The 12,389-nt window shown below is 41.6% G+C and overlaps 1 protein-coding gene across 1 annotated transcript; it reads right to left on the bottom strand.

The window, feature by feature from the left end:
• Positions 1-10,405: 10,405 nt before the first annotated feature.
• Positions 10,406-11,446, bottom strand: MOS (MOS proto-oncogene, serine/threonine kinase). The gene has a single exon (XM_007168633.2). The coding sequence runs from the start codon at positions 11,444-11,446 to the stop codon at positions 10,406-10,408; it is 1,041 nt and encodes a 346-aa protein (XP_007168695.2).
• Positions 11,447-12,389: the final 943 nt, after the last annotated feature.

Below are 12,389 nucleotides of genomic sequence, written 5' to 3'. Positions count from 1 at the left end.
GAAGAGTAGCCCCCACTCACTGCAACTAGAGAAAGCCCGCGTGCAGCAACGAAGACCCAATGCAGACAAAAATAAATAAATTAATTAATTAATTTTTAAAACCTCAAAAACTGCTTAAAAAAAAAAAAAGAAAAACAAAAAAGAAATCCCTTCCTCCTGCAAATTTGTATTAACTATTCAATTCTATTTTCTTCCAGTTTTACAGATGCTCTCTAATCCATCTGGAAATGATTTTAGTATGTGGTATGTAAAGTATTTATTTAAAAAAATATATAGTTTTAGTAAAACTGTTGGTGGTAGGCTAAAAGCTCCTTGAAAACAGGAAGTATGACTGATTCACTCTTTGGTTTCCTCAACTTTCCCAGACAGAAGAATCACCAAACACAGCTACAGTCAGGAGAGATGATCCCCCCTTTCCCTCTGCTGGGAGACACTGGCGGTCTGTCCTCTGAGTGTCCTGACATCTCCCCAGGGGCTGCCCCCCCAACACCTTCCACATTTGCAGGCAGGGAGAAGACTACCCCAGCAGTTAGCCAGCAGCTCTTCTGATTTCAGCTCTTCGTACACCCCTCCGCCCTCTCCCCTGGCAGTATGTCCCGGAAGGCGCCTCTACAGAGCTTTCTCCTTCCGTCTCTAGGGTAGCCTAGGCTACGTTGCCCAGACGTCCTCTTCAGGGTAAATTTCTTTTCCATTTGAACAGCCCCTCCACAGTTAAGGAGAAGCCATTATTTCCTGGTTACCTTTTTGTCTTTGTGATGGGGAGAGGCGGAGGGATTGTGGGAGGCAACCAACTAATAGTCCCAACTTCTTAGTGATCTCTTCCATGAAGTCTTTATGACTTTTTTCAAAGAAAATACCAATGGGGGCTCCTACTACTCTCATGCATGCCTGAAGTTGTGAGTTCCAACTACAGGTCTGACTCTGGGACCCTCATTAAAGAATTAGGAACAAAACAAAAAAAAACAACAAAAGAACACCTCTTTAAAACTGGATTTTTATTGCCTAAGGAGGAATCTGCAAAATAAGGAGAGTGGGGAGAATGCAGATAAATGTAATCTAAAAGCTGTCCTCAGATCCAATTAAAGCCAATACTAGATAGCGGACCTGTTAGAAAATAGAAGAATAAACTGTTGAATGTCTCCCCATCATTTTCTCTCCTAACGCCCTAGTGGAGGGGCTGATAAGTACCAGAATGCCCAGAATATGGACAGCAAGAAAGCCAAAAGAGAAGATCCTGAACAATCCACTAATTGCATACTCAAGCCTGAATTTAATCGACTCTGTTGCAGAAACAAATTTGTCTTGGTAATTAATGGGTTATTCTAGCTCAAGTTACAGTAGCAGGAAATTCTGCAATAATTGTGGAAAGATACACTCAGTAGACAGTGAATGATAGCCATGTGATCTACCCAGAGTAGACCAGTGTGACGCTTGTCACGACATTCATTTGAGAAAACAGGCTATTTTTCTGTCTTAAAAAAGATTCTTATTCTTCATATTGTGGCAGAATTGACATTTCTTAAGGACTTAAAGATTGCTCAGCGTTTGACAAATGTTTGGTCAGACTGACTGAGAAGTGTGCTCTAATATGATTCACCATTCCTGAACGGGGGAAAACCTACTTCCAGCTCTGAAGTCAGGGAAATTCTGTAACTTGACTCCTCTGTAAGGGGACTTGCTTCTGGCATTGCCTGCCATTATTCTGTCAAGTATTTTCCTCCTTTCCCTTTAAGTTTCTTCTGGCTGCACTCTATTATTCCATAGACCTTTAGGTTTTCCCTCTTTGTAATTTGATGCCCTATTCAGCAGTGTTCAGGAAGCTGTCCTGCCTTAGTTTAGTCCTTCTCAAAGGACTAAACTAAGCCTCTGCTTTTCTTAGCTGAATGGCTGGCTTGTTTTTTTTCTTTTAGGCTTTTGAGGGAGATTGTACTATTTTATTACTCTAGTAAAAAGAAAGTATGGATTTCCCATAGTGAGTTGATGCACACGTATCAGAGTAATCAAAAGGAATATTTAGTTCAATCACTTTGATATTGTTTGTTTCTTAAGATTCTTTTCATAGAGAAAGCACATTAAAATATGTCCCTATCTCCACCTTCTCCTAAGACACAGCCACACACTCAATTTCTTCTTTTTTATTTTTTAAATTTAGTTTTGATTTTCATCAGTTATACATGAATGTCAGTTGAAGAGTCAAATAATCGCACTAGAATTATTGCCCCCCAAAATCCCTCTAGGGTGCCACACCAACTCTTAGAGTCTTGTAACCACTTTTAACTCTCTTTTGCTGTCAGTTTTGGTGTCTAAGTCTGCACCTCTAACTAGGGTGCTTATGCGGACACTTCTTGACTTTTTTAGTTTTAGGTATTATTTAGTGATTTCTCTCTTTGGAAAATAAGGATTTAGTTTTTTTCTCACTCCTATTCCTGTTACCTATAGTCATAATTCCCCTCCATTGAACTGTTCATCATTTTTATGTTATAGCTTTTGTTAGATCAACATACAACATTGCATTATTAGAGCTATACACGGCTATTTTGAACTGAATCATTTCTTATGCAGCATTTGCTTTTCTTGTGTTGCCCAACTTTTCATGTCCCCTTAAGTTAGTAAACTTTTTGTTTCATTTGCTTTGTTTTCTCTGTACTCATCATTAAGTTAAATCCAAACTCTCCTCAAATTGTGGAAATGTTCCTTCCGTCCATTCAAACACAGATATTCATTTGTTTTATCATCTTTGAGTCTTCAGACCTGCTCTAATCTGCACTAGTGCACAATTGACAGCTTGTCATCTTTACTCACCGTCAGCCTTGGAGATTACCTTTGTCTCTGTATTGTATTGATTTCCTGCATCCTATGTTTTCTTCTTCTTTGGTTTATACTCTTGCTTTAGTGGAGTAAACCCTCAGATAGTTTCCTGAGAAAGGGTGCATAGTAGTAAATTTTTGAGACCTTGCATGTCTGGAGAGGTCTTTAGTCAGCTTGTCCATTCAACTGATAGTTTGGCTGGGTATAGAATTCTAAGTTGGAAATGTTTTTCCCTCAGAATTTTATAAGTAGTAGCCTCTATTATCTTTTAGGATCCTTATCTCTGGTATGTGATCTGGATTTTTAAAAAAATTTCTGGAAGCTTTTAGGACTTTCTCATTGCCGCACTGTTCTAAAATCTTATCGTGATGTGCCTTCTTGTAGTGTGTTTTCATTCATTGTCTGGGAAATCAATATTACATCTTTTCAACCTGGAGAGTTTTGTTTCCTAAATTGTTGATACTTTTCTCCTATTTTCCATATTTTCTCTTCCTGGAACTTCTAAAATTTGGATATTAGACTTCCCAGACTGAGCCTCCAATTGCCTTGTCTTGCTATTTTCAATATTTTACTTTTCTTCTACTTTCTGAGAAATTTGTTTATATTTATGTGTCAATTTTTCTAATGAATTTTGATTTATATTGCTATTATAGCTTTAACTTCCAAGGACTCTTTACTGTTTTCTAGGTTAAAAAAAATAGAACCTTGTTTTTTTCAAGTAGCCAATAGCTCCTTTTATATGTCTCTAAGGATAGTTAAGATTTTTTTGATCTTCTTCTTTCATATTAAAGGCTTTTTTATAAAAGAAATAAACCAAGCTGCCTGCTCCTATTTAATAGTGGGGCACTAAAAAGCTGACCGGTAACTGTGCACATGTGGATGTACCTTTAAGAATGAAAGCCTCACTGCAGGGTATTCTGGCTGTTTTACTGGGGAATCTCCATTGTCAGTATCTTGAGGTCTAGTTTCTTGAACTATTCATATTTCCCTGCCTAGAGGGTATTAGCTTGGTTGCCAGATTCTGTGAACTTAAACAGCCAATGCTAAGACTTTGGGCTATTCTATGGTATAACTCAGGTGGCATCTCAGGTTCAGGAAAACCTGAGATGCTGTCTCAGGATTAAGCTTTCTAAGGCATACTGAATTTACTGGCTTCCCAAATTTTGTTCCTGTAATTTTCTCTCTCATTCCCTTTGTCCTTGTGACTAAATGCTTTGAAAAGTTTATCTGCTGTCACATATGAGGATATTAGGAGGGAGAAGAGAGAGATAAATGAGTATTTTTGCCCTTCATAATTCCCTGGACGTTCCAACATTTTCCAAGACTGTCAGGCAATTTTAAATTTTGGAAATGTATTTAATATTATCAATAATGAAATTGGTATCCGCAACATCTTAAATTAAATTTAGTTTTGCATGACCTATTCAACTAGAATGTAGTATCAACTCTTGGGTCTATACTTTTGCTTTCTCCCGCTGTGCCTGGCATGGTGCTGAGGATATACTGGATGATGAAATATATGCTTGCTGAATATGTACATAAGCATTATCTTATAATCAGGTTTATGTGAAAGAAAGGAATAAGGACACTCTATAACTATCTCCTTTTATCAGCATTGGGCACCACATTATTTTTCTCAGATACCTTTTGTTTCCCTTTAAAAATCATCCCCAATGACACTATCCTAATATTTGCACCAAGTAATGCCCTCCAACAGCAATTTTCTTGGTTGACCTTTATGAATTAGATAAAATACATCGTTTAAACATTTGAAATAACGAAGCTAAGAGTAGGGTATTCCCTGACATCACCACCATCTACGTGGCGGAGTGGAATGGTTAAGGACATGGGTTCTGGCCCAATCACTTAGCTGTGTGACCCTGGGCAAGTTCTTAACCTCTCTGTGCTTTTCTCCTCAAATTTAAAAAGGAAATAATAATAATAGTAAATATGATAGGGTAGTTGTGAGGATTTAATGTGATATATACGTAAAATACTTTACAGTTCCTGGTACATGATGCTCAATAAATTTTAGCTCTGATGATGATGACTTTTCTGAGCATCAAAGATAGTGATTGCAAGAGTGATGAGAGCTGTGAAGGAGACGGAGTGAAATCTGGATGTTCATCAGACGGATGCAACTTAACCTGCACACGTTTTAGTCTTTTTCCTTCAAAGGCCACAGCCCAGTCAGCTGCTCTCTGCTCTGAACCTGAGAAAGGTCAGACAGAAATCAATTTCCCGGCACAGTGAAAAGCATGTTTACCATGATTTAGTTGGCCCGAGGAAAGCTGGGAAAGCGGAAGGTGATGACAGTGGTTTTATGTACACGAGAGGGGAGCTATTGGAAGAGAGGATTCAAGGTGGTTTAAGGAACACTTGTGCAGATTGAGGTTTGACTTCATTTTTAAATATTTGTTACTGTTGAATCCTATTATTTTTGAATAGGCAATACATTCATAGGGTTCAAAAATCAAATTAATATAGAAGATATGAAGCGTAAACTCTCAAGAATATTCCCATCTCACCCACCTCATTTCCTACAGGTAACCACTTTTATTTCATTTTTGTTTTTCCTTCTAGAGTTCTTATGCCAATACAAACAAATATGAACATGTATTCTTATTTTCCTTCTTCCTTTCACAAAAGGAAGCATAGTGTGGCATACTCATTTTCCTTCGTCACTGTCTTACACGTTGCTTTTAATTTTAAAAATACATTATGCAGCTTTTTCCGTAACAGTAAAAGCCTTATTTATTCTCTGTGTTCATGTGCACTGTGTTTTATTATATGGACGTCTTATCATCTAACCAGTTCTGATTGATGGATACTTGACTTGCTTTCAATCTTTTGCTGCTACAAAAATGCTGCAGTGAATGAATGTGTGCATATACCCATGAGTATATCAACAGGACAAATTTCCAGAAGTAGAATTACTGGATCACAGGATAAATGATTTTGTAATTTAAATAGATGTAACCAAATTACTTTCCATAAAGTTTATAGCAACTTGTACTCGCATTAGCAATATCTGAGAGGGCCTAATTCCCCATGTCTCACCAATTATATCTGTCAAATTTTTAGACTTTGGTGATGTTTTCATTTTCCATAATGGATAATAGTATCTCTAATTAGTAGTTCTCATCTATTTAAGGATTATTCCTGTTTCTGTTTCTGTGAACTCATTGTTCGTGCTTTGTCTTTTCCTTATCAAATTCTAAGAGCTCTTTTTATATTAGGGAGATTTGCTTTTTGCTATGATTTGAAGTACAAATAGTTTTCCCCTAGTTTGTTGTTTCTCTTTGACCTTATTTGTACTGTTAATTTTTCTCCATGCAGATATATTCCCTCTTTTTGTAGTTGAGACTATCAATTGTTTCTTTTATGAATTTGGAAAGATTTTTCCACTCTAATGTTAAAAAGAAATTTCCACTTTTCTTCTGGTACTTCCCATGACTTCATTTTTACACTTAAATCTTTGACCTATTGAGAACTTATCCTAGTGTATGTTGTGAGATCTAATTTTGGTTCCAGTTGGCCACACAGGTGTCCCAACATAATGCCATTGAAAAGTTCATCTTTTCTCCACTGTCTTTCTTATATACCAATTCCCATATTTGAGTGTTTGAGTCTTTTTTCTGAACATTCTATTCTGTTTCAATGGCCTGTGTATTCATTTCCATTACTTAGTTTTTATACTACATATATATGCTACATATTAATATCTGATAGAGTTATGCTCCTTTATTGCTCACCTCTTTCTGAATTTTTCTGGCTCTGTTTCTTTATTTTCCATATAAATTTTAGAGTCAGTTTGTCTGGTTTCCAATTAGAGGTATATTTTACATATACATATATATTTTTACATATATATGAAGTTGGATTTTTTTTGTTCTTTTCCTAACTTTGACTCATATGCTTAATTCATTTGTTTTTATTCCTTCTTTTTTCAGTTTTACTCGAGACTACACATTTTCTTTGACTTTGTTCTCCCATGGGTTCCAATATAAGTGTTTTCATTATTGTTGCTCTGGAGAGGACCTGCAGTTCTGATTAGCATTTCATTTTGACACACAGTTACTTAAGAGTTTTAAAATTTCCAGAAAAAGGAGCTTCTTCTTTTCTTATTTTGTTAAAATTTTAATTTTATTTCTTTCTACTATTTTTAGGTTTTGGAATTTGAGGTTTTGTTCATGGCATAGGTCAGTTTTTGATGGGTGCTTGAAAAGAAGCTATAGTTATCTTTGTAGGGTCTTGAATGTCACATGTATCCTGTTGATTTTGTAACAATCACATGTATCCTATTGATTTTGTCAGTCTTCTGCATCATCCCTTATTTCATGTCCATCTAATCTGTTTTGGACAGAGTGAAGTAAATTAGTCTCCTAAGAACAGTGTTTCGATTTGCCCTTACACTGCTTGTTATTTCTAGTCTTTGAAAATTGTTACTATGGTATTTGGTTCACAGTTAGTCCTTTTATGTCTTTATTGTGAATTGTATTCTTTAACATTATTAACTCTCCTTCTTTGGCTTCAATTCCATTTCATCTTAGGATAAAATCGTGGCTCCTACTTTTGGAGTAAAAGGAGTTTATCTCACAGCACAGAGCTTTTCTTTTAATAGGTGAGTTAAGCCACTTACAGTTAATGAAATGGCAGGTTTGATCTTAACTCTGACATTTTGTATTATTTTGTGTTTATGGTTTATAGTGTTGTCTTTCAGTCTGTGTTTGGTCCTTTTGCCTTTTGTTTTGGTACTTCTGCTTTTGAGGAAGCGTGTTTGTTGTATTTTTGTTCTGTTACTTCCCGGTCTGTAATGTCCTCAGTCTTAGACCATCTCTGGGGGCTTACTTGTAGAGACAGTGACAACATTGATAACTTGTGTCCGTTTCCCTCTCCCCTCCTCCACCCCAATTTAAGTCAGTGGTATTTTTAATCCTTATCTTTGTACTGTTAAATATGCTTTTACCTCTGACTTGATTTGTCTACTTTAGATAATTTCCTGTGACTCTTAGCAATTCCAAATGCACAGTCCATGGGCTTATTCTACGTCCCCTCTGGGTAGTCTTCCTACACCTCAAAGACCTCCTTTCTCTGCAACCACAAAGACCATATTTATTTCCTTCAAAAATGGCCTTTCTATGGGTTTCTCCAGGCAGCCACACCTTTTTCTCCCTCCAAGCAAACTGGGCTCAGGAGGCTTCTGTGCCTGTCTCGTGTCTCCTGCCCCACACCTGGTGACCCTCTCATTTTGCTACATGTTTCCCAGCTCTGCCGTGGCTAGACCCTCCTCAGCACTCTCTGTTCCTTCTTTCCCTCCCAACGCTCGTAAGCTCAGCTCCGTTTGATCTCAGGAGTTTCATCCCCAACTTCTGCACTCCACACGGCCACCTGCTCTTCAGAGAATCTATTTTGCCACGTCTTTCTGGGATCTGCCACCGATAGGTCCCTGGGTCCTCCCCTGAGCTACCCGGACAGCTCCCTGCATTCTTTCCCTACAGGGTCTCTGCAGTCATTAGGCATCACTACTGACATTTGGAGTCTGTACATTTTCTACGTCTCCTAGTGTCCCTGACTATGCAGTTTACAAGGTCCCTTCCCTTGTTCTCTTTGTCACTCTGAATGGTTCCCAGGAGAAGGGAAGATATTTGAATCTAAGCTTTGGCCATGTTCATTCAGGGAAGTGAATTCTGGACTTTAATATTTTTAGTAGGGATCCTTCTATAGCTGTCAGTCTGGAATTAGAATCTTCTTTTAACACACCTGGTAGAACAAACTGACCCACTGTGATTTTTTGTTTTTGATCCATTGTATTTTAAACTTGCCAACGTGAACTCCTGTTGCCGCAGTACACAGAGGGAAGCACTTGTCGGTGTTGGTCTATGGCTGGTTTGTCCCCAGTTTCATGGACAGAGCTGGCAGCACTGTACCAATATTATACACAGTCATGACAGCTGCCTTTTGCTTCCCTCAAGAACAATTCTAAATCCTGACCTCACTCTGTAGACCCTCTACCCTTAATCACTCTTAACAGAAAAAAAAATAGAAGTCCACAGATGAGAACTTCCCCAGTCCCTCTTCTTCCTGCTTAAAATCTTACCTGTGATAGCAGTTGTCCTGCCCTCTTTTGCTCACATCCAGGAGGAGATGCTTTCTCTCCAAGGCTACAGTCTCTTTCCCTGGGCATTACTTTTCATTTCTTCTATAAGTTCTTAAACTTCATCAGTTATCTGTCTCCTCTTGCTTCTTTCACAGATAAATTCACTGCCTTTATCCTAAAAGTAAACTAAACCAAATCAACAATTTCAAAACATTTCTGTGTACCTTACCCTTTTAAAGGTTTCTGCTTCTCTCTTCTCCTTAACAGTCCAAACACAGCTTCTGCATCAAGCCCTTGCTGAAAGTGCTGTCGCTCAGTGGAAGTCAATTTTGTCCTAACGACAAGATCCAGGCACCTCATTCTTTTAAACCCATGTACCAGCAGCCATGGCCTTGAGTTCTCAGATGGGCAGTCTGCTTCTCCTTGTCTGCTCTCCTCCATCCCAATGTTAAATTTTACTGTCCCTCGGGGTCCTCATTTCTTCTCACATCATATAACCTTTCTTTGTTGTGTCATCTACTTTTGTGTCCAAATAACAGGAAAAGGGACCCAGTTTAGAAGTATTTTAGCAAATTTTTTCTACTCATGGAACGTACAAGTGCAAAATATCCCAAGAACTCATTTAAAACATTATTCCTTTAAAAATAAATTTATCTCAATTTGTAAATTGTTACGTGTGAAGGTCATTACAAACAAGTAGCTGTTTTGGGCAGGGGAGGAGGAGGGAAAAAATCTTTTTTAAAAAAAGTTTTTACTTATTTGGTATGGGAGCAAGTAAAACTGCTAATAGTTTAAATTTAGGTATGGAGCATATTATTCGAATTTATAGAAAATTTTGGCATTTCCCAATTCAGTTCTGTTTTGGGCAAAGTGGTTTTTATCAATAACAAATTTGAATAAGTGCAATACTATGGGACTGTTGAAGTATCTGTAAAGGGATAAGATTAGGTCCTGGGGCTTCCCTGGTGGCGCAGTGGTTGAGAATCTGCCTGCTAATGCAGGGGACACGGGTTCGAGCCCTGGTCTGGGAAGATCCCACATGCCACGGAGCAGCTGGGCCCGTGAGCCACAATTGCTGAGCCTGCGCGTCTGGAGCCTGTGCCCCGCGACGGGAGGGGCCGCGATAGAGAAAGGCCCGCGCACCGCGATGAAGAGCGGTCCCCGCACCGCGATGAAGAGTGGCCCCCGCTTGCCGCAACTGGAGAAAGCCCTCGCACGAACCGAAGACCCAACACAGCCAAAAATAAATAAATAAATAAATAAATAAATAAGAAAATCCTTTAAAAAAAAAAAAAAAGATTAGGTCCTAAGTACCACCAGGACTACTAGACTTGTAGCTGTGCTGTCTGTCTCAGAAAAAGCATTTGAGACGAAAGGAGTTTTTAGGAACTTTATTTTCTAAAAATTCATCCTACCTATATGTTTTTTCCTACATCTTGACTTCGTTAAAAATGAATACAAACAAAGACAACGGCTTATCTGGATGCAGTTTTAGAGTCAGCCCAGTTCAGCTTGTAAAGCGCGAAGGTCCACCAGCAGGAGTTCTGCACTTGGCCGCTGCGAAGCACTGGCCCTCCAGCAGCGCTGGATGATGTTCTCCAGCTTCTTCCCGGGGATGGAGGCGGTGAAGACGGCCGCCGAGAGGGCCGGGCGAAGGTCGTAGGCCACCACGGCGTAGAGCACGTGCTGCCGCTCCCCCGAGTAGGGCGCCTCCCGGGTGGTCATCTGCCAGAGCGTGATGGCGAAGGAATAGATGTCCGCTCTGGGCGTGACGGGCTCTCCTTTCAGGAGCTCCGGCGCTCGGTGGGTGTAGGTGCCGCCCAGGTGGTGAGGGGTCCGCAAGCACGGCACGTCTTCCAGCCTCGCGGAGCAGCCGAAGTCACCGATCTTGCAGACGTCCTGCTCGCTGATCAGAACGTTGGCCGGCTTGAGGTCCAAGTGCACGATGTTCTGTGAGTGAAGGAAGAGCAGGCCGCTGACCACGTTCAGGGAGTACTTGAGACACTTCTCCAGACCCAGCTGCGCCGCGGCGCCGCAGGCAGGCCCGTGGTCCTCGGGGCAGCCGGTGGCGCCGTAGATGACCTGGTGCAGAGTGACGTCGCCCCCGAACTCCATGATGATGGTCCCCAGGCTGTCGAAGCCCGCGGGCGCGCGCGTGCTGGCCGCCACCACGCGCACGATGTTGGCGTGGCGGAGCCGAGCGACGTTGAGCTCGGCCCAGAAGCTGCGCCGGGAAGCCAGCCGGTTCTTGGTGCGCTTGCTCACCTGCTTGATGGCCACGGGCACGCCGTGGTAGGTGGCCTTGTACACGCAGCCGAAGCCCCCGGCTCCCAGCCTGCGCTGCAGGCGCACCTTCTCCCAGTCGATGGAGCACCAGGCCAGCCGGCGCGGGAGGCGCGGGGCCCGGGGCGGGGTGCCCCCCGCGAAGAGCCTCCCTGCCGGCCCCGGGAGCTCGCAGGGGCTGCTGCAGGGCCGCGAGTCCCCCGACGGGGACCGGTCGCCCGGCAGGTGAGGGCGCCGCGGGAGAGGCGAGGGCATCCCTCCGGCCGCGCGGACCCCGCCGGGGCACAGGTGAGCGGGCAGAGCAGGGGCGACCCCGCGGGCCTGCAGGCGTCACTGGCGGCCGCCCCTGTGCTCCACCCCAGCGTTTGCCTCCTCCGCCTCCGTCTTCCCCAGATGAGCCCCATCTGTGCCGGTGCTCAGCGACGGGTTTTATCAGATGGGGAAACAGTCCGAACGAAGCACGACAATCCCATTCAGATGAAAGCATTTCCCTTCAACGCTTAAAGTGAATTCGTATACAAAGAAGCCCCGGAGAAGGGTGCACCGGATAAACAGCCCCGAGCGGCCCCAGGCCTCACCCCTCTTTTACACAATTTCTTTAATCATTGTAAAGCAGGCTTCTTCCCTCCAAGTCTCATCCGCTGCGTATCTTCAGTCCTCAGACTAAAGAGACCACAACAGTGCAATGAAGTGTTTTCACACTTTGCAGGCTCTAATGATTGTCAGTTTATTCCCCAGCTGCATGGAATCACTTCCAGCAGTTATCGGCAGGAAGAACTGAAACACGAACAGCTGACGTTTGTCGAACCGATTACAGGGAAAATTAGGTGCAACGTTCACATGGGGATAAAAAATGGTAACCTGAAAGTAATCGATCCAAACAGAATCACTGATACAGCTCAAAACACAAGCCCCCTAAATTCATCGGAGAAAGGAAAATTCTCTGACACTCCATGCAGCTTATGTAGCAAATTAGCAAGACTTTTTTTTTTTTCCCACATCTTTACTGGAGTATAAATCCTTTACAATGTTGTGTTAGTTTCCGCTGTACAACAAAGTGAATCAGCTATATTCTTAGCAACCTATCAACTCCCTAGCAATCCTTCAGGTCCACCCAGCCAGCTCACTTGCAGAAGAGATTCTAGGCTTCTCAACAAATGAGTTACAGAAGTTTTGAAGCAGTTTTGAAGGTAGAGGA

Source organism: Balaenoptera acutorostrata, chromosome 17 (genome assembly GCF_949987535.1).
Source record: "Balaenoptera acutorostrata chromosome 17, mBalAcu1.1, whole genome shotgun sequence".
NCBI lineage: Eukaryota > Metazoa > Chordata > Mammalia > Artiodactyla > Balaenopteridae > Balaenoptera > Balaenoptera acutorostrata.
This window is presented reverse-complemented; position numbering and strand designations above follow the sequence as displayed.